This window comes from Rhinopithecus roxellana, chromosome 20, assembly GCF_007565055.1.
Source record: "Rhinopithecus roxellana isolate Shanxi Qingling chromosome 20, ASM756505v1, whole genome shotgun sequence".
Lineage (NCBI taxonomy): Eukaryota > Metazoa > Chordata > Mammalia > Primates > Cercopithecidae > Rhinopithecus > Rhinopithecus roxellana.
The window spans coordinates 41,350,296-41,373,197 of NC_044568.1; the positions used below are offsets into that span (position 1 = coordinate 41,350,296).

Genomic DNA, 22,902 nt, shown 5'->3' on the forward strand with positions numbered 1-22,902 from the left:
ATGGCTGCCCAAGGAGAGCCCCGAGTCCAGTTCAAACTTGTACTGGTTGGTGATGTTGGTACTGGAAAAACTATATCCATGAAACATCATTTGGCTGGTGAATCTGAGAAGTATAGAGCTACCTTGGGTGTTGAGGTTTATCTGCTTGTGTTTCACACCAACAGAGGACCTTTTAAATTTAATGTATAGGCCGGGCACAGTGGCTCATGCCTGTAATCCCAGCACTTTGGGGGGCCGAGGCAGGTGGATCACCTGAGGTCAGGAGTTCGAGACCAGCCTGGCCAACATGGTGAAACCCCGTCTCTACTAGAAATACAAAAATTATCTGGGTGTGATGGCAGGCTCCTGTAATTCCAGTTACTTGGGAGGCTGAGGCAGGAGAATTGCTTGAACCCGGGAGGCGGAGGTTGCAGTTAGCCGAGATCATGCCATTGCACTCCAGCCTGGGCAACAAGAGCAAAACTCTGTCCCCTCCAAAAATATAAATATAAAAATAAATAAATAAATAAATAAATAAATAAATAAATACAACTGGCCAGGAGAAATTTGGTGGACTGAGAGATGGCTATAGTATCCAGTCCCAATGTGCCATTATAATGTTTGATGTAACATCAAGAGTTACTTACAAGAATGTGCCCAACTAGCACAGAGATCTGGTATGAGTGTGTGAAAACATCCCCATCATGTTATGTGGCAACAAAGTGGATATTAAAGATAGAAAAGTGAAGGCAAAATCTATTGTCTTCCACCAAAAGAACAATCTTCAGTACTATGACATTTCTACCAAAAGTAACTACAACTTTGTCTTTTGGGATTTTTGTTTTGTTTTTTATTTTATTTTATTTTATTTTTATTTATTTATTTTTTGAGACAGGGTCTGACTCTGTCACCAAGGCTGGAATGTAGTGGTGTAATCTCGGCTCACTGCAACCTCTGCCTCCTGGGCTCAAGTGATCCTCCCACCTCAGCCTTCTGAGTAGCTGGGACTACAGGTGCACCACCACACACAGCTACTTTTTGCATTTTTTGTAGAGACAGTGTTTTACCATGTTTTCCGGCCTGGTCTCAAACTCCTGGGCTCAAGCGATCCACCTGCCTTGGTCTCCCAAAGTGCTGGAATTATAGGCATGAGCCACTGCACCTGGCCAAAAAGTTGCTACAACTTTGAAAAGCCCTCCTCTGGCTTGCTAGGAAGCTTATTGGAGACCTTAAGTTGGAGTTGGTTGCCATGCCTGCTCTTGCCCTATGAGAGGCTGTCATGGACCCAGCTGTGGCAGTACAGTATGAGCACAAATTAGAGGTTGCTCAGATAACTGATCTCCTGGATGAGGATGATGGACGACCTGTGAGGATGAAGCTGGAGCCCAGCATTAGAGTCTGGTTTTATAGGAAGCTATCCTGCGATGTCAGTGGTGCAGCGTGTGTGCCACTTTATTATCACCTGTGGGATGCCAAAGGACATGAATAGGCTTCGGAGTAAATGTGGCAGTTCAAAAAACACCTTCATTGTTTGGACCTGCATCTTTCACTGTTTTGGAACACAGTTGATTTCTTCCTGAGTTTCAAATATGAGACACTACAGTCACACCACGGTATTCAGTGGTGAAATCTTGTTTGTTACTATCATTCCCATTCCTTTTCATTTAGAATCAGAAGAAAGTTGTATTTCAAATATCTAGAAAATAATTACAATAAAATCAAAATTTTCAATATTTTCTTTTAAGTTAGTGGGTTTGTTGTCCTATTTAAGAAATCTTGGTTGGACATGGTAGCTCACACCTGTAATCCCAGCATTTGGGAGGCCAAGGCGGGAGGGTCACTTGAGGCCAGGAGTTTGAGACCAATCTGGGCAACATATCAAGACCCTGCCTCTATTTAAAATGCAAAAGGGAAGAAAGAAATCTTTATCTACCTCAAGACTTTGAAGATATTTCTCTAGGCTTTTATCTAGAACTTTATTGTTTACTTTTCACCTTCAGGTCCACCCTCCACCTAGAATTAATTTTGTGTATGTTATAAGGTAAGAATCAAGCTTTCATGTTTTAAAATATGGATATCAGCACCACTTATTGAAAAGATCATCATTTTTCCTCCTGAATTTCTTTAGCAACTTTGTCACACATCACATAAGCTGGTTTCTAGTTTTTGTTTTTTTTTATGAGATGAAGTCTCACTCTTGTCACCCAGGCTGGAATGCAGTGGTGCCATCTCGGCTCACTGCAACCTCTGCCTCCCAGATTCAAACAATTCTCCTGCCTCAGCCTCCAAGTAGCTGGGATTACAGGCGCCTGCCACCACACTCTGCTAATTTTTGTATTTTTAGTAGAAATGGGGTTTCACCATGTTGGCCAGGCTGGTCTCTATCTCCTGACCCCAGGTGATCTGCCCGATCCCAAAGTGCTGGGATTACAGGCATGAGCCACTGCATCTGGCCAGTTTCTAGATTTTGTTCCATCAGCCTATTTGTTTATCCTTGTGCAAATACTAACTGTATTAAGTTTTGATACCTGAAAGTGTAAGTCTCCAGTTTTGTTAAGTGTCTTGAAGACTGCCTTCGCTATTCCAGGTCCTTTGCATTTACATATAAAATTTAGAATCATCTTGTCAGTTTTCACCAAAAGTCCCATGGGGATTTCAATTGGAATTGCATTAAATTTATAGATCAAATTGTTAACATCTTAATACTTGTCTGTCATTCTAAGTATATAGCATATTCTTCCATTTATTTACATCTTCTTTAATTTATCTCAGCAATATTTTGTAGTTTTCAATGGAGAAATCCTACCAAACTCATCAGATTTATTTCTAGGAATTTGATATTTTGGTTCTATTTGTAAGTGGTGTCTTTTTAAATTTCATTTTCTAGTTGTTCGTTGCTGTTATATAAAAATATAATGGATATTTTGTATATTGATTTTATATCCATTGAACTACCTAAATTCATGTATTAATATTAACCATTTGATTGTAGTTATCTATACTTATAATAATGTAATCTACAAATAATGACTCTAACTTTTTTCTTTCCAATTTTATACCTCATAATTCTTTTTCTTACCTTATTGCACTGGCTATGACCTCCAGTACAGTGTTGAATAGAAGTGATTAGAGTGAACATCCCTATCTGGCTCCCAACCCGATGGGGAAAGTGCTCCATTTCACCATTAAGTGTGATACTAGCTGAGATAGTTTTGTAAATAGCCTTCTTCAGAATAAGAAAGAAAGAAACTGAAACTGGGTATGGTGGCGTACAGCTTTAGTCCCAGCTACTCTGGAGGCTGAGGCAGGAGGATCCCTTGAGACCAGAAGTTCAGGCTATAGTGTACAGCATGATTGCATTTAGGAGTAGCCACTGTACTCTAGCCTGGCCAATATAGCAAGATCCTGTCTTGGATCTTGCTATCCAAGACAGCAAGGAAGGAAGGAGGGAGGGAGGGAAGAAGGGAGGGAAGGAGGGAAGGAAGGATTATAGTTTGCTGAAAGTTGTTTCTTTCTTTCTCTTTCTTCTTTCCCTCCCTCCCTCCCTCCCTCCCTCCCTCCCTCCCTCCTTCCTTCCTTCCTTCCTTCCTTCCTTCCTTCCTTCCTTCCTTCCTTCCTTCCTTCTTTCCTTCCTTCCTTCCTTAAGAGATGATGCCTTGCTCTGTCACCCAGGCTGGAATACAGTGGCACCATCATAGCTCACTGTGGCCTCAAACTTCTGGGCTCAAGAGAGTCTCCTGCCTGAGTCTCTTGAGTAGCTAAGATTATAGGTACAAGCCAACACACCCAGTTCTTTTATTATTTTAAGTCATAAATGAACATTAAAACTTTTTTCCTGCAAATCTTGAGGTAATTAGATTATTTTTCTCCTTTATTCTGTTAATGTGGTAAATTACACTGATTGATTTTAATGTGTAAAGTCAACCTTGCATTCCTAGAATAATTCCTACTTGTTCATGATATATTATCCTTTATTTATATTTTGCTGAACTTGGTTGCTAGTCTCTTATTTGGAATTTTTGCATCTATGTTCATGAGAAATATTGACTTGTAATTTTGTTTTCTTATGATTATTTTGCTAAGTTTTGGTATCAGGGTTATACTGATTGGTAGAAGAAATTGGGGCCAGGCCTGGTGGCTTATGCCTGTAATCTCAGCACTTTGGGAAGCCGAGGTGGGAGGATTGCCTGAGTCCAGGAGTTTGAGACTAGGCTGGGAAACATAGCAAGACCTTGTCTCTAAAAAAAATTAAAAGATTTAGCTGGACATGGTGGCATGTGCCTGTAGTCCTTGCTACTAGGAAGGCTGAGGTGGGAGGATCACTTGAGCCCAGGAAGTCGAGGCTACAGTGAGCTATAATCATGCCACTGCACTCCAGTCTGGGTGATAAAGCAAGACCCTGTCTCAATTTAAAAAGGAAGGAAGGGAGGAAGGGAGGACAGAAGGAAGGGACAGAAGGAGGGAGGAAGGGATGGCAGGAGGGAGGAAGGGAGGAAGGAAGGAAGGAAGGAAAGAAGGAGGGAGGGATGGAGCAGGGAGGGAAGGAAGGAAGGAAAGAAGGGATGGAGAAAGAAAAAGAAACTGGAAAATATTTTCTATAAGAGAATGTGAAGATAGTATTATTTCTTCTTTAAATATATGGAAGAATTTACTAGTAAAGCCACCTGAACCAGAAGGGTTCTTTGTGGGAAGGATTTTTATTTTGCATTTAATTTCTTTAGTACATTTGGACAATTCGGGTTTTCTATTTCTCCTTGTAAGTTGTGTTATTAGGTACATACACATTTATAATTGTATCTTCTTAAAGAATTGACTGTTTTGTCATTATGAAATGTTCCTGTTTATCTATGGTAACATTTCTGTGTTGAAGTAACCTTAGCTGACTAATAATAGAGCCACACCAGCTTCCTTATGAGTTGTACCTGCATAATATATCTTTTTAGAATTATTTTACTTCCAAATACTGTGTATCTTATATTTAAAGTATGTTTCTTATTAAAAAAAAAAAAAAAAGAAACATATAGTTGAATCTTATTTTGTTTTAATCCAGTCTGTCAATCTAGGTATTTTAACTGCATATTTAGTTCATTTACACTTAATGTAACTGCTGGCATAATTGAGTTTAAGTCTATTATCTTGCTGTATGTTCTGTTTTATCACATTTGTTCTTTATTCCTTTGTTCTTCCTTTCCTGCCTTCTTTTAGTTTAATCAAGTGTTTTAAATCTATTTTGTCTCTCTCTTAGCTCTTTAATTATACCTATGTTTGCATTTTCTTTTAGTAGTTATTCTAGATCGCTATGTGCACGTTTAATTTATTATAATCTACAGATGTTCCTCAACTTATGATGGGGTTATGTCCCAATATGCCTATTGTAAGCCAAAAATATTGTTAAGTTGAAAATGCATTTAATCATCCCAACGAACTCATCATAAAGTTGAAAAACTGTAAGTCAAACCACTGTAATCAGGGACTGTCTGTGCTTTGAATTAGTATTTCACTACATCTTATACAATGTGTAAAATGTCTAAAACCTTATAATAATGTCTTAGTCCTTTCGTGTGGCTGTGAAAGAATATCTGAGGCTGGGTAATTTATAAAGAAAAAGGTTTATTTGGCTCACAGTTCTGCAGGCTCTCCAAGAAGCTTGGCGCTAGCATTTGCTTCTGGTGAGGACCTCAGTCTGTTTCCACACATTGCAGAAGGTGAAGCTCGGCTAACATGTGCAGAGATCACATGGTGAGAGGAAGCAAGAGCAAGAGGAGGGAGGTGCCATGCTCTTTTTTTTTTTTTTTTTCATTATTATTACCATGCTCTTTCTAATAACAGCGCTCACAGGAACTAATAAGAGCTCCCCAGTCCCAAGAGGGCATTACTGTACTCATGAGGGATCCCCCAATCATGATCATAGTACCTCCCATTAGGCCTCACCTCCAACATTGGGGATCAAATTTCAACATGAGGTTTAGGGGAACAAACATCCAAACTATAGCAAACAATAAAATTCCATGCCCTCCATTATGCTATTGTTATCATGTAATTTTACTTTTATTATAATTATCACAATTATTGACTTAAACATATAGTTTAGTCTTAAATAATTTTACATTTACCTTTACCAGTGCTCTTCATTTCTTCTTACAGATCTGTGTTTCTCTTTAGATCATTTGCCTTCAGTGTGGAGAACGTCCTTTAGTATTCCTTGTAGTGTGAATCTGCTGGAAATGAATTAACTTTTATTTGTGTGAAAATGTGTTTGTCTTCTTCAGCTATCAAATGTTTGAAGACTCTTTTGTCTCAGTATAAAATTCTGGACTGTAATTTGTTTTTCAGTATTTGAAAGATGTTATTCCATTGTTTTTTCATTGCCATTGTTGCTGCTGAAGAGTAAGCTGTAATTTTTCTTACTTGTTCCTGTGAATGTAATGTGCTTTTTCCCTTTAGCTGCTTATAAGGGTTTTTTTTGGTTGTCTTAGGTTTTCAGCAGCTTGACAATACCTAAATGTTCTCTCTCTCGCTTTCTCTCTCTCTTTTTCAAATCTGCTTGAGGGCTTTTTGAATCTGTAGGTTAACATTTGTAATCAATTTTGGAAAATTTTCAGTATCTTTTCAAATATTTTTTCTGCCTTATTCTCTCCTCATGGAACTCAAACTACAGATATGTTAGATATTTTGCACACGTCTCTGACACACTGTTCTTCTTTCTTTTTTCTTTGTGCTTTAGTTTTCAAAATTTTTATTGACATTTTTAGAGCAGCAGTCCCCAACCTTTTTAGCACTAGGGAATGGTTTCGTGGAACACAATTTTTCCATGGACTGGGGATAACAGGGGTGGGGGCTGATGGTTTCAGAATGATACAAGCTCATTACATGATGAGGGATGAGAAAGGAATTCAATTACATATTTTTCCATATGGCTGTTCAGTTATTCCCAATACCTTATTAGCAAGTCCCTTGCCCCATTTTTTCTTATTGTTTATTCTTAGTAAGATGTAAGCTGGCCAGGAGTGGTGGCTCATGCTTGTAATCCCAGCACTTTGGGAGGCTGAGGCGGGCGAATCACGAGGTCAGGAGATTGAGACCATCTTAGCTAACATGGCAAAACCCTGTCTCTACTAAAAATACCAAAAAAAAAAAAAAAATTAGCCAGGCGTGGTGATGGGCACCTGTAGTCCTAGCTACTCGGGAGGCTGAGGCAGGAGAATGGCGTAAACCCAGGAGGCGGAGCTTGCAGTGAGCAGAGATTGTGCATCTGCACTCCCGTCTGGGCAACAGAGCGAGACTCCGTTTCAAAAAAAAAAAAAAAATGAAAGTTACTGATTTCTGTATATTATTTTTATATATTGATACTTTATTATTTATAGAAATTTCCTATTTTTTCTGTTGATTTTTTCAGTTATGTAATTATATCATCTGCAAATACAGTTTTACCTTTTCTTTTCCAATTCTTATGACTCTAATTGCTTTTTCTTCTGTAATTGAATTGGCTGAACCTCAAATACAATCATTATCTATTCGTGATAAACATTTCTGTTGTTGCAAACTAGAAGTAGAAAGTAACTCCTTCTTTTGACCAAAGGTTATATACCAGAAACCCAAAGGAAACATATTTAGTAGGAAAACCTTAGAAGCATTTCATTAGAAGGAGTAAGGCAAAGATGCCAACCATTATCCCTAATGTTTAACATAGTCCTGAGGATCCTGGCCAATGCAATAAGGATACCAAATAAGAGGTATGAACATTCAGAGAAAAAGGATATAGCAGCCAGGCACGGTGGCTCATGCCTGTAATCGCAGCACTTTGGGAGGCCAAGGAGGGCAGATCACCTGAGGTCAGGAGTTTGAGAACAGCCTGGCCAAGATGGTGAAACATCGTCTCTACTAAAAATACAAAAATTAGCCAGGCATGGTGGTGCACACTTGTAGTCCCAGCTTCTCGGGAGACTGAGACAGGAGAATTGCTTGAACCTGGGAGGCGGAGGTTGCAGTGAGCTGAGATCACACCAGTGCACTGCAGCCTGGACGACAGACTGAGATAATCTCAAAAAAAAAAGGAAAAGGGATATAGCTTTTATTTTGTGCAGTGATCTGATCATCTACATAGAAAAACCAAGAAATCACAAACTATTAAAACTAATAATTTAAAACTTCAACAAGATGCCTGGATACAAGATTAACTTTGAAAAATCTGTGGTAGTTTTCAACACCAGCAATAACCAACTAGAAAATATAATTTAAAATATTATTTCAAACATCAACAAAAATTTATATCTAAAAAAGTAGGTATAAAATATATCTAAGAAGACATAGATATAACAAGATATAAAAAGTAGATATGAAAATATCTAAGAAACAATTTAAGACCTCTAGGGAGTAAGTTTTAAAGCATAAAGACAGATGATAACCTTAATAAGAAATGGAGAGGGCTGAACACGGTGGCTCACATCTGTAATTCCAGAACTTTGGGAGGACGAGGTGGGCAGATCACGAGATCAGGAGTTCAAGTCCAGCCTGACCAACTTGGTGAAACCCTGTCTCTACTAAAAACACAAAAATTAGCTGGGCATGTTGGCACATGCCTGTAATCCCAGCTACTCAGGAGGCTGAGGTAGGAGAATCGCTTGAACCCGGGAGGTGGAGGTTGCAGTGTGCTGAGATCGCGCCACTGCACTCCAGCCTGGGTGACAAAGTGAGACTCCGTCTCAAATAAAAAAAAAAAAAAGAAAAAAAAGAAAATGGAGAGACAGTACATATTTTTTTCATAGGGATGACAATATTATAAAGATGTTAATTCTTCCTAAACTAATTTATAATTACAATGCAATCACAATCAAAACTAGTTCAATATTTTTGAGAAGCAAACTTACTGTAAAATCTAAATGGAAGAATAAGGTCTGTGAATATTAACCAAATTAGACTTGAGAAAAAAGAGAGAGATTCCCCTGTCAGATATTAAGACATGCTACAGGCCAGACGTGGTGGCTTACGCCTGTAATCCCAGCACTTTGGGAGGCTGAGGTGGGTGGATCACCCAAGGTCAGAAGTTTGAGACCAGCCTGGGCAACATGGCAAAAACCCATCTCTACCAAAAATCACAAAAATTAATTGGGCATGGTGAGATGCACCTGTAGTCCCAGCTCAGGACACTGAGGTGGGAGGATCACTTGAGTCGGGTAGACAGAGGTTGCAGTGAGCCAAGAGCTCACCACTGCACTCCAGACTGGGCGACAGAGTGAGACTCTGTTTTAAAGAAAAAAAGATACACTACAAAACAATATGAATAAAATCTAATAATCTGGGTATAATTGGTGTGAGAACTTTTAAATAGACCTGTGGACTAGAAGAGAGTTCAGGAATAGATACATTGTATACATGGAAACTTAATGTAAAATAAAGGTGGCTTCATAAACCATTCAGGAAAATATAGTTTACATATGACATTAATGAAACTGGCTTACTCTAAAGAGAAAAATAAAACTGATTTCCTACCCATGCCACATGCAAATACTATCTTTGGAAGGATTGAAACATAAATGGGTAATATAAATCTATGCAGTTAATATGCAAAGGTGACCTAAGGGTGGGTAATAACTTCTTTAAACCTTTAAGCACAAATCATAACACAAAAATGAAAGGAAACAAATAAAAATTAAGACCTCTGTTCAGTGAAGACATTGATAAATAAAATTAACAATTGACTGGGAAAGACGTTTGCAGTGTCTAAAACCAACGAGGGATTATTAATACCTGAACATACTATTTACTATTGCAAATCAACAAGAAAAAGAAAGGTACCTCAATAGAGACTTGGGCAAAAGATACCAATAGGCAAATTTAAAGTAAAGAATGACCGGGTGCTGTGGCTCACACCTGTTATGCCAGCACTTTGGGAGGCCGATGCAGGCAGATCACTTGAGGTCAGGAGTTCGAGACCAGTCTGGCCAATATGGTGAAACCGCATCTCTACTAAAAGATACAAAAAGTGGCCAGGCATGGTAGCTCATGCCTGTAATCCCAGCACTTTGGGAGGCCAAAGTGGGCGGATCACCTGAGGTCAGGAGTTTGAGACCCGCCTGACCAACATGGAGAAACCTTGTCTGTACTAAAAGTACAAAATTAGCTGGACTTGGCGGCACATGCCTGTAATCCCAGCTACTCGGGAGGCTGAGCAGGAGAATCACTTGAACTCAGGAGGCCGGAGGTTGTGATGAGCCGAGATCGCACCACTGCACTCCAGCCTGGGCAACAAGAGCAAAACTCCATCTCAAAAAACAAAGTACAAAAATTAGCCACGCATGGTGATGGGCACCTGTAATCTCAGCTACTCGGGAGGCTGAGGCAGGAGAATCACTTGAACCTGGGAGGCGGAGGTTGCAGTGAGCTGAGATTGCACCATTGCACTCCAGCCTGGATGACAGAGCAAGGCTCCGTCTCCAAAAAAAAATAAAATAAAATAAAGAAACTTAAATGCCTATGAGGAGATAAGCCAGCATATTAGTAATCAGACAAATGATAAATAAAATGCATTATCATTGTATACCTATCAGACTGGCAAAGTTCAGAAAGTGAAATAACATCCATTATTGGTGGTTGGATGTGACTGCAGAGATCCTCATGCACTGCTGATGTCAGTGTAAATGGCTACACTACTTTGGAGAGCCATTTAGTCACATTACACACTGTGTATGCATAGATGATACCTAGAAATTCTGTCATGCATGTGTATACAAAAGAAATTCCTGGCCAGGCACCGTGGCTCACTCCTGTAATCCCAGCGCTTCGGGAGGCCAAGATGGGTGGATTACCTGAGGTCAGGAGTTGGAGCCTGACCAACATGGAGAAACCCTGTCTCTACCAAAAATACAAAATTAGCTGGGGGTGGTGGCGCATGCCTGTAATCCCAGCTACTCTGGAGGCTGAGGCAGGATAATCGCTCGAACCCAGGAGACAAAGGTTGCAGTGAGCCAAGATTGTGCCATTGCACCTTGCACTCCAGCCTGGGCAACAAGAGTGAAACTCCGTCAAAAAAAGAAAGAGAGAGAGGGAGAGAGGAGAGAGAGAGAAAGAGAGAAGAAAGAAAGAAAAAGAAAGGAAAGGACAGCAAAGGAAAGAGAGAAGGAAGGAAGGAAGGAAGGAAGGGAGGGAGGAAGGAAGGAAGCAAGGAAGGAAGGAAGGAAGGAAGGAAGGAAGGAAGGAAGGAAGGAAGGAAGGAAGGAAGGAAGGAGGGAAATTCTCACATAGGTTCTTAAGGGGACAGGTATAAGGATGTCTATTATTGCAGGCACAGACAAATAAAATGTAGTTGGGGCACACCTGGAAAACTAAGCAGCAGTTACAAGCAATGGACTAGATGTACACTGGTACAGTGGATGGATCTTAAAAGCCACAGTGCTGAAGAATGTGCTCAGTACGTGTCTATTGTATCTTTAAATATATATTAATATTAGAGACGGACTAGAGTGCAGTGGCTATTCACCATCTCCATTATAGCACTGCAGCCTCCACCTCCTAGGTTCACGGGATCCTCCTGCTTCAGCCTCCCCAGTAGCTAGGACTACAAGTGAACCCTATGCCTGGCTTTTTCCTTTTTTTTCTTTGAGTTGGAGTCTCACTCTGTCACCCAGGCTGGAGTGCAGTGGCACCATCTTGGCTCACTGCAACCTCCACCTCTCAGGTTCAAGTGATTCTTCTGCCTCAGTCTCCCTAGTAGCTGGGACTACAGGTGCCCACCATCACACCTGGCTGATTTTTGTATTTTTAGTAGAGGCAGGGTTTCACCATGTTGGCCAGGCTGGTCTGGAAATCCTGACCTCAAATGATCCACCCACCTTGGCCTCCCAAAGTGCTGGGATTGCAGGCGTGAGCCACCACACCCAGCCGGACTGTTTTCTTTTTTTGGAAAATATGTGCTGCTTATTTTTATTTTATCTTACTTTTTTGAGACAAGTCCTACTATGTTGCCCAGGCTGGTCTCGACCTCCCAGGCTCAGGCGATCCTCCTGCCTCAGCCTCCCAACTAGCTGAGACTTACAGGTGTCACCACTGCGCCTGGCTGTGTCTATCTTAAAACAAAACTTCCATGGATGTCTGTATATATTTTTAAACAATTGGATGAGGAAGGGGAATGAATTAAGTCAAATGGATGGGTGAGGATGGCAAGACAGGAAGACATGAACAGACAATACACGAAAGTACACAATTATTTCTGAATGATGGCATTATAAGTGATCATAATGTTATTTTGCACAGTTTCCTCAATGAACTTAATACTACATAACATTAATCAGAAAAAAGTAAACTTGGCCGGTCACGGCGGCTCACGTCTGTAACACCAGCACTTTGGGAGGTGGAGGCAGGTGGATCATGAGGTCAGGAGTTCAAGACCAACCTGGCCAACATAGTGAAGCCCCGTCTCTACTAAAAATACAAAAAATTAGCTGGGCATGGTGGCGGGCGCCTGTAGTCCCAGCTACTCGGGAGGTAGAGGCAGGAGAATCGCCTGAACCCAGGAAGCGGAGGTTGCAGTGAGCCGAGATTGCGCCATTGCACTCCAGCCTGGGTGACAGTATGAGACTCTGTCTCAAAACAAAAAAAGAAAAGAAAAACAAAGTAAACTCACATAAAGTAATTAGACTCAGAACCTTTCCAAAGGGGATCAATCACAACCTTTATTCTCCTCTATAATTATTGTTTATTTGGTTTTCTACTTCTAGATCCAATTTCTAGGAAAAAAAGAATTTTTTTTCTTTTTTTCCTAGAAAATAATTTATCTCATATAGATTTCCAAGTGGGTAAAGTTGTGTGTAGTATCTGAATAATCATCATAACTCTTCTATTGTCAATTCTTTCTTTAATGTGTCTGCTTTTCTTAACTGAAGTTTTTGCCTAAGATGTTTTAACAATTTAATAACAATCAAGGGATACATTGTTCATCAGTCTAAGGTATAGCGTCTCCAGAAATCATCCAAAAATAAGTTTCATATAAAAAGCTTTTGACTTTCTACAGTAATAAGATTCATATATTTTCTCACTATGTCCGGAAATTCTGGCTGGATTATTCAGGGGGCTGACATGAGGACTGAATGAGTTAATACATGCTAAGGTGTTAATAATACATAGTGCCTGACACGTAGTAATTGTTCAACTTACTGCTATAATGGACAAAAACTGCTAATAATGATATTAGCTACAGACTCCTTTTCTATCAGTCATACCACCCAGCACAGGCCTAGGCACAAAATACAATATTTAGGTAGATGTTCAGTGACTGATGTATGTCAACATTTGAGATTTCCCTTTACACTCAAAATGTAGTTTACTTTATGTGCTTTCTAAAATATTCTAGGTATTTATTAATTAATTAATTAATTTTTTGTTTTTGAGACGGAGTCTCTCTCTGCCGCCCAGGCTAGAGTGCAGTGGCCTGGTCTTGGCTCACTGCAAGCTCCGCCTCCCGGGTTCACGCCACTCTCCTGCCTCAGCCTCCCGAGTAGCTGGGACTACAAGCGTCCGCCACTACGCCCAGCTAATTTTTTGTATTTTTAGTAGAGACGGGGTTTCACCGTGTTAGCCAGGATGGTCTCGATCTCTTGACCTCATGATCCGCCTACCTCGGCCTCCCAAAGTGCTACGATTACAGGCGTGAGCCACCGCGCCTGGCTGTATTAATTTATTTTTATTTTTGTTCTTCAGAGACTGTGTTGCCCAGGCTGGAGTGCAGACCAGCCTGAGTTTGAGACTAGCCTGAGCAACATAGTGCAACCCTGTCTCTACAAAAACAAAAACTTAGGCAGGCATGGTGGCCCACACTTGTAGTCAGCTACTCTGGAGGCTGGGGTGGGAGGATTGGCTGAGCAGGGGAGGTCGAGGCTGCAGTGAGCCATGATTGCGCCACTGCACTCCAGCCTAGGTGACAGAGCAAGATCCTGTCTCAAATATAAATAAATAAATAATAAAAATCAGTTGTTGGTTCAACTCAATTTTCTTAATTTTGTTTATTAATTTCTGCCTTTATCTTAATGTTCAGGGTTATTTATTTATTTATTTATTTAATTTATTTATTTGAGACCGGGTCTCGCTCTGTCGCCCAGGCTGGAGTGCAGTGGCATGGTCTCGGCTCACCGCAGCCTCTGCCTCCCGGGCTCAAGGGATCCTCCCACCTCAGACCCCCAAGTAGCTGGGATTACAGGCGCGCGCCACCACGCCCGGCTAATTTTTGTATTTTTTTGTAGAGGAAGGCTCTCGTTTTTTTGCCCAGGCTGGTCTTGAACTCCTGGACTCAAGCGATCCCCCTGCCCCGGCCTCCCAAAGCTCTGGGATTTCGGGCGTGAGCCACCACGCCCCGCCTAATAATGTTTGGGCTTTCTTATTTTCTAATCAATGTATTTAAGGCGATACATTTTCCTCAGAGTGTCGCTTTGACTGCATGCCACAATGTGAATAATGACAGGCAGGGATGTATATTAGGCTCTCATCACAGTTAGTGCTCAATATTGGTTAGCTCCCTTTAACCTTATCCTGTACTTGGCCGACTAGCATTTGTTAGGCGTCCGTCCGACGCCAAGAAGCTCTTCAAAGCCACTTTCCTTGCCCAGCCTCTTTTCTCCCGCGCGGGCAACTCCTCCCGGCCTGGCCGTCACGCCCCCTCACGTCACTCACCGCCCCGCCACGTTCCCATGACACCACGCAGGCGCCAGCAACAAAGGCCAGAACCCTCCGTGCCCTTCCGCTTTTCCAAAGGCCTCTCTGCGACGACGGCAAGAAAAATAGTACCTTCACAACTGAGCTCTTTCTCAGGAGAAGGTGGGACCAGGCGGGGCTTACAAGCGCAACGAAACGGAAGTCCGTGGTTCTTGTAACGGGATTGGACCCCGCGCTCCCGGGGGCGGGCTCAGATGGGCGGAGGGATTCATTTTAAGCAACGGGCGGCCCTCCGCCTCCATTGAAGGCGGGGAAATACCGCGGCGCGGGCGGTAGTTGCTGTGGTTTCCGTTCTGAGCTCGCAGCTTAGGAGCTGAAGATCGCGGACTTAGCGTTCCCGCGTCCGAGTCCGGCCATCAGTGACTGCAGATCCGGAGGCCGGGAGCTCAACCACCCTTCTTCGGAACAGGGCCGGCCTGCTGCTGTGCCTTCGCCGCTCGGTGCGTGTATCTACTCCTGGGCCTAGCTCGGCTCCGGGGCGGCTTAGGAGAAGGCCGCCGGCGAGATGTTCAAAAATACGTTCCAGAGCGGCTTCCTCTCCATCCTCTACAGCATCGGCAGCAAGCCCCTGCAAATCTGGGACAAAAAGGTCGGGCTGGGGGTGGCGGCGGTGCGAGGTGGAGGGGCTGCACCCCCTCGTCGTCCGGGGACTGGGAACGGGGAATGGTTGTGTCGAATTAGGGCCTGGGAGAGGCCGAGAGGACGCTGCTGTGCCTTGTCCTCAGCCTGGAGGGACTGGGGCGCGAGGTGGGGGCGTAGTGTAAGCAGCGGAGGAGGTGGGGTGGTGCATGTGGGTGGGCGTGGCTGGGATCTAAGTGTCCTGCAGCTGTGGTGTGGTTAGGGCCACGACCCTTGCTGCTGACTTGACTTGGTCGGTCAGTCCCTTCTTTTGAGCCACTGTTTCCCCACCAATATAATGGGGTTGATGGTGCCCATCTCCTAGCATGAAATGCACGAACTTATTTGAGGGAGCTTCGGGGATGTACAGATGAAAGTACCTGCTATTCACGGATTCCAAATATTTACTGATATCTTGTTTTGTGCCAGGCACGGTGCTGGGCATTAGACACAGAGCCTTTGTTCAGGCACCCTTACAGAGGCGCAAACAGAAAAGCTCCGGCCAAGCCAGTGATGTTTAAATTTCATTCATTTGCTCCCTTCCTCCCACTGATCCCAAATAAGTCAGAATTCAGTGGCCCTTGCCACCTGCTCCACACTCACTGTGACTTGCCTGTACTATGCCCTCGGTGCCTGATTTCTCCATCAGGAAAACTGCAGAATGCTGACAGTCAAAGTCTTGTTTGGATTAATAAACTCAGAGCCAAGTACAGGCCTCATCTTTATTCAGGCATCCACTAGATGATACTGTGTTTGGCCCCACGAGATGAGTCTATTTTTTGCAGATGTGAGGAAAGATCTAGCTGTCTATGAATTGGTCTGCATTTTATTACTTTGGTATTTCGTTCTTCATGCAAATTCTCAGGCAATCAGCTGTACTATTTCTTGAATATAAGTTACTGGGAGGCACTCCAATGTGGAATTTCAGTCATATTCTTAGTACTGCTCTCTGGGAGAATGTCGAGTGTGGGTATCCTGAATGCTGCTTTTTATAGAGATGCATGTGGAATAATCTCAGCAGGGTTTATTGGTAATGAAGCCAAGAATTTTGGATTTTATCTCGGAACAAGCCTCTGTATTTCCTTATCCACAGATGACAGCTCTGGGCCACACAAAGTTGGGAGAGAACATGGGCAGCTTTCTGCCTGTCACCACTAGGGAACTCTGCATTCTGAGGGCAGCTTTGAGGATGGTGTGTTCATAGTATTACTTTCATAAGGATAGTTGAAAAATCTGAATATAATGAAGTTGGGCCTTCGTGTATGTAAAATCTGCCCATCTCTTCTCTTTCAGATGATTCTATCCACAAACTAGAGCTAGTGCCGGAGTACAGGAAAGCAGTTCCTTAACGTTGCTGCGTTACTGAGGTTTTTGGTTTCATGGTTTTTTTCACAATGGAATAAAGCATCGTAAACTGTAAATTGCGTCTGTACAAAGAGAGCCCGGGGTGCCTGGGAACTTTGTAAGGAGATTGGTTTCCCAGCTGTCGCTTGACTCAGTTATGGGCTGTCAGAAGGCATCAAGAGAGGCGAGCCCTCTGTGCCAGTGGAATTTGGAAACTGAATTGTAACAAAGTGTCAGTATAAGGCGATTGAAATCAAGAATGGGACTTGACCTAGGAGGAGAGGTTTTCAGAGCAGATCAGAGAACTTACTAAAGCTCAAAGAATTCGGGTAGTAGGGGGCCTCGGAATTTCTGTTACGAAACTTGTATCAGTTTTCCATTTTAACCCTTCTGGGCTTGATCTTGTGTGCTGTTTTAGTTTTCAAATGTGGCTTTTTGACTGGTCAACATGTTTACCCAAGAATATAAAAGCAAAGTAACCATGGTGCACTGTGTCCCTTAACAACGCCACTAGAGGTTGGGATGGTACCCTGATGACATAAACACGTGTGAAAACATTGTTAAATCGATTGGCAGGGTTACTTGGAGTAAATTAAACAGACATTTTGGCAAAACCTTTAGAATACTCATTTCAAGCAAAATCTTCACAATGGTAAAAGTTAATTTTGTGTTTCTAACTCTTCTTATTTAGACTCAGTTGAAAAATGTTTAGGATTGAGGTTTTGTTCCCGTCTTGGGGCAAGGGAAGGAAAGAGAAGAAAAAAAGTTTGGGGCCGTATCCCTCAGCTTTGTCGTGTGTGCTTTTTCTCAGCTATAAGTCCTCGGAAAGTGCTGGAAATTCAATCCAGTAGGGGGAATGCTGGGAATTGATGTACTTATTAAAGATTTATTGAGTGACAGGCTTTGCGTAGACTTAGGAAGATAGAGAAAACATTTTTCCTGCTCCCAGGTACTAAGGCAAAGTTGTAATAAGGACAGAGTTTGTGGGGAGTTGAGGACTGTCTACATTTAGCTAGACATGGCCTTGACTTTTGCCACTAGGTATATATTGACTGTGGTGCCTATTTATAGTTATTTTATTTCCAGAAAACTTTACTGTTTTCTTTCCTGAGTATATATAGAGAGAATTTCTGTTTGGTTTCTTTGAAGAATCTTGAAAAATTTGGTTTGACTTTTGTTTAGGCTCTGTGTCTGTGTAGAAGTGAGCACTGTATTCACAATACCAGTGAATTTGCAAGCTTCCCTTTTATGAGGATGGCTTGCTCTTTAGTGTTTGTAACCCCTGCAATTTATTTGACACTCTGAAGCTCACAGCCCCTCCTCTCCATCTCATCCTTCAGATCTCAACTTAAACATTCCTTACGCCTGTGGCTGGCAGTTTTCTATTGCAGATCGTCCACTGGACTGCAGGTTCCTTAAGCGGAAGAACAGTATCTTACCTAAGAACCTCAGTGCTAGGGTGTGGTCAGACATCTTGGATTTGCATCCTGGCTGTGCTGTGTTCCAGTTGTGTGACCTTAGCCATGTCCTTAACCACTCAGTTTTCTCATCTATTTCTTACGGTTATGAAGATTCAGTGAAGCTGTATATAAAGTCCTTAGCAACAGAGTTATAGTATATGCAGTCATGCACCACATGATGGCGTTTTGGTCAACGACAGACCTTACACATGACAGTGGTGCCGTAAGATTATCATGGAGCTGAAAAATTCCTATCGCTTAGTGGCATAGTAGTTGTTCATTAAGTCAAATGCATTACTCGTGTTTGTGAGTAGGTGTAAACCAACCTACTCCACTACCAGTCATGTAAAAGTGTAGCATATACAATGATGTATGGTGCCTAACACTTGATGATAAATGACTATGTTACTGGCTTGTGTATTTACTGTACTCTTTATCATTATTTTATTGTATTTTATTTTTCTAAGACAAGGTCTTGCTGTTGCCCAGGCTGGAACGCAGTAGCACAATCAGGGCTCACTGCAGTCTCGATCTCCTGGGCTCAAGCAATCTTCCCACCTCAACCTCCCAAGTAGCTGGGACTACAGGCCCTCACCACCACACCTCGCTAATTTTTGTATTTTTGTAGAGAACAGGGTTTCTCCATGTTGCCCAGGTGGTCTTGAATTCCTATGCTCAAGCAGTCCCCCTGCCTCAGCCTCCCAAAGTGTTAGAATTACAAGCATGAGCTCCCGTGCCGGGCCTTATCATAATTTTAGAACATATTTCTACTTACAACAACAAAAAGTTAACTGTAAAATAGCCTTAGGCAGGTCCTTCAGGAGATATTTCAGAAGAAGGCAGTGTTGTCATAGGAGATGACAGCGCCATGTGCGTTATTGCTCCTGCAGACCTTCCAGTGGGACAGCATGTGGAGGTGGAGACCGTGATTGATGTTAATGATCCTCACCCTGTGCGGCCCTAGGCTCATGTGTGTGTCTGTGTCTTAGTTTTTAACAAAAAAGTTTAAAAAGTAAAAAATAAATAAATAAATAGGAAAAAGCTTATGAAATAAAAATATATGGAAAGAAAATATTTTTGTGCAGTTGAACATTGTGTTTGTGTTTTAAGCTAAGTGTTATTACAAAATAGTCTAAAAGTTTTTTCAATTTTTAAAGTTTATAAAGTAAAACAGTTTCAGTAAGCCAAGGTTAATTTATTATTGATGAAAGAAAACTATTTTTAATAGATTTAGTGTAGCCTGCCAGGCGTAGTGGCTCATGCCTGTAATCCCAGCACTAATTAAATAACTAAATAAAATAAATGTAGTGTAGCATAAATGTATGGTGTTCATAAAGTGTTCAGTAATGTCCTAGGCCTTCACATTCACTCACCACTCACTCACTGACTCAACCCAGAGCAACTTCCAGTCCTGCAGTCTCCACCCATGGCCAGTGCCCTATCCAGTTGTATCACTTTTTATCATTTATACAGTACTTTACTGTACCTTTTCTACGTTTAGAAACACAAATACTTACCATTGTGTTACAGTTGCCTACAGTATTCAGTACAGTTGTATGCTGTACAGATTTTAGCCTAGGGGCAATAGGCTATACCATATAGCCCAGGTGTGTAGGATGTTGTACTAAGTTTGTGTAAGTACACTCTGATATTCACACAGCCATGGAACTGCCTAATGAGGCATTTCCCAGAACGTAACCCCGTCCTTAAGCAATGCATGACTGTAGTTAGTACTTTATAAGTAATGACATTTAGTATTAAATATGGCAGGGACTGAGGAATTTGCTCAAAACTAAAATAAGCTGTTTGAAATGAGCCCACCATCCAGATGTCTAGGAATAGGAAATACAGTAAAACCAGACTTCTGAAATGAGAAGAATTTAGTTGCTGCACCATGGCTCGCCCAGCCCTAAGCCCTTAATGTGGCTCTAAGGCCACATAACCCATGCTGTGGCACCTGCTTCACTCGTTCTCCAGGCAGGGCTGACCTCACCCGGTTCCCCCTCTTAGTAGTAGCCTCCTACTGAATTGAAGGAAGTCCTGTTCTCTCACCTTCAAGCTTTTGCACTTCCTGGTCCCTCTGCTGGGCACTGCCCCTCACCACCCCACAAGCCTCACTCCCATCTTTTCAAATCAGTCTCCAGTCACAGTTCAAAGGCCTTTCTCAGAGTGACCTTTCTTGACTCTTCAGGCTAAGTTAATTTACTACTACTTATCACACGTGACATTATTAGCTTCTTAAGGTCTGTATTCCTGGCTATACAGTTTCCTGATAGAAACTTTTGTAAGTTTCTAAACCAACAGCTTAGAAGAAATTAGGGGTTTCTTTAATGTTACCTTGACATCTGGGACCAGCACATCTTATATTTATTAAAAGACTCTTATGTTTAATGTAAACATTACTTCTGGTTGTAAAGAAAATACCAGGAGGTTCTGTTCCCACTTATACTTGTGCATAACATGGTATAATTTTCAGTCTTAATAGTAGTATCCTGGCAGGGCGCAGTGGCTCACGCCTGTAATCCCAGCACTTTGGGAGGCCGAGGTGGGCTGAGGTCGGGAGTTCAAGACTAGCCTGACCAACATGGAGAAACCCCGTCTCTACTAAAAATACAAAAATTTGCTGGGCATGGTGGCACATGCCTATAATCCCAGCTACTCAGGAGGCTGAGGCAGGAGAATCATTTGAACCTGGGAGGTGGAGGTTGCAGTGAGCCGAGATGGTGCCATTACACTCCAGCCTGGGCAACAAGAGTAAAACTTCGTCTCAAAAAAAGCAAGGTAGCATCCTAAAAGTACATGAGATGAGATTGCATTAATTCATGAAAATGCCTTTGTCTGTCTTTCCTGTCACCTTGTCTTTCTCTCAGCTGCTGCTATTTCTTCCCTACTCCAAGACTAAATATTAGACCAGAGTCTTTTGCTGTTGTTGCTGGATAGTGTTAGATTCCCATTTCCTGTTCTAATTTTAAAAATAGTCTCTCTTCAGAAAAAATTTCCTACATTCTAGTTTTTAGTTAGCACGCCTTGTTGATAAAAATTAAATTGGTGCCATTTTCAGTAGTAGAATTCGGTGTATTTGGACATAAAGGTGGTAAAACTTTTTTGTTTCTGGCTTTCCCAGGGTCAGCTGGACCCTGGGAGAATGTTCTTCATTATTCTGGGTCGGGTTTTACTGTAATTGAACGAAAGCATGGTTTTTTGGGTTTGTTCGTTTGTTTGTTTGAAACAGAGTCTCACTGTGTTGCCCAGGCTGGAGTGCAATGGCACAATCTCAGCTCAATGCAACCTCCTCCTCCCGGATTCAAGCGATTCTCCTGCCTCAGCCTCCTGAGTAGCTGGGATTACAGGTGTGCGCCACCACACCCAGCTAATTTTTTTGTATTTTTAGTAGAGATGGAGTTTCGCTATGTTGCCCAGGCCAGTCTCAAACTCTTAATCTCAGGTGATCCGCCCACCTCAGCCTCCCAAAGTGCTGGGATTACAGGCATGAGCCACCGCACCTATCCAAAGGCATGGGTTTTAATTACACTTGCCTTTTCTTAGCTTTGCACATAATTGTCCTTACGCTACCTTAGGGGTTGTTGGTGTATGCCCAGAGTAGCTTGTCTGCTGTCTGGATAGCCCCTGTCAAGCACAGCAAAGGGAGTGAAGCCTTTGACCCTTGGAGCCTGGGAGTCTGAGTCGGAGCTATGCCTAGTTCTCCCCACAGGGGTCTCCCTCTGCCTGATTTCTGTCTGGGAAACCAGCCCTTAACCCAGTGCCGGAACTTTCCTGCTGAAACGGACAGCTCTAATGGCTTAATGTAAATTAGAGCATGTGTCATTAAAGCTAGGATGCCAGATGGCTGAGGGTTCAGCTGCCTGCCAGGCTGAGTGGGTGGGGCCAGAAAAATGAAAGTTGGGGAAGGGAATGGATACAATTCGTGTTATTTTTAAAGCAAACATAGAAATATATAGCATCCACCGGCTCCCTCCCTATCCCAGTAGTAGTAGTTTTTTGTTTTTTTTTTTTCCCTGAGCTTGACCCACCTCCCTGAGGCTTACATTGCGGGGAGGGAGAGAAATCAGTGTTCTTTATTAGTTGCCCTAGCAACCATGGAAAGCCTGGGAGAGTGTAAGACTAGCCTGAAGGTTTGGTCCCCTCTGTTGTCTGCAGAGGCTGAGAACCATTATGATCTGTAATTGCCAGTAACTGGGTTCTGAACCTCTTTGAGTACCTCCAGCTCATGGGCAGAGGAGGGGAAATTAATGAAATAAAAAAATATTGGCTGTAGATTTTTTTTTTTTTTTTTTTTTTTTTTTTTTTTTTTTAGGAATAAAGCACTCATAGGCCACACTTTGATAGTAGGAACGTGTCATGAATGAAAAAGAATTAACAAATCAAAAACAGTCAACTCTTTGTGATCTAGAGAGGGACAGAGCATGTTAAAACCTGCTTCCACCATCAGCAATAAATGCTGAGCAGTTCATTTTATCTTCATCCCAAAGCCAAGCCTGCCCAGTGACCTCTGAACTGGAAGGAGCTAAGGAAAGGACGTTGATACTTTCTGAGACATGTATCTTCCTGTATACTGTTGTCAGAAGCTGGTTTTAGGAGGGGGTTGCTTTCCTGGAAGACCTTTATAATATTAGGCAGTGACAGCCACATTGCCATGGTGGTGGGGAGCCTTGGTCCCAAATTGCCTGTTACCTCTCCTGTTTGATCCTAGTTTCAGAGCCTAGAGAAAAGGCTTTGGGAAATTCCCTACCCTCCAATGCACATATCTGATTGATCGCCCTTACCACCTCCACCCTACTCT

General features: G+C 42.2%; 1 protein-coding gene and 1 pseudogene across 1 annotated transcript in view; both read left to right on the top strand.

Moving 5' to 3' along the window:
* Positions 1-15,145, top strand: LOC104664083 (annotated as a pseudogene).
* Positions 14,857-22,902, top strand: part of CFAP20 (cilia and flagella associated protein 20) — a 16,149-nt gene continuing 8,103 nt past the window's right edge. The window contains exon 1 of the mRNA XM_010365512.2: positions 14,857-15,268. Within this exon, the coding sequence (XP_010363814.1) occupies positions 15,185-15,268 (84 nt within the window). The 5' untranslated portion in view covers positions 14,857-15,184. The remainder of the gene's footprint in view (positions 15,269-22,902) is intronic.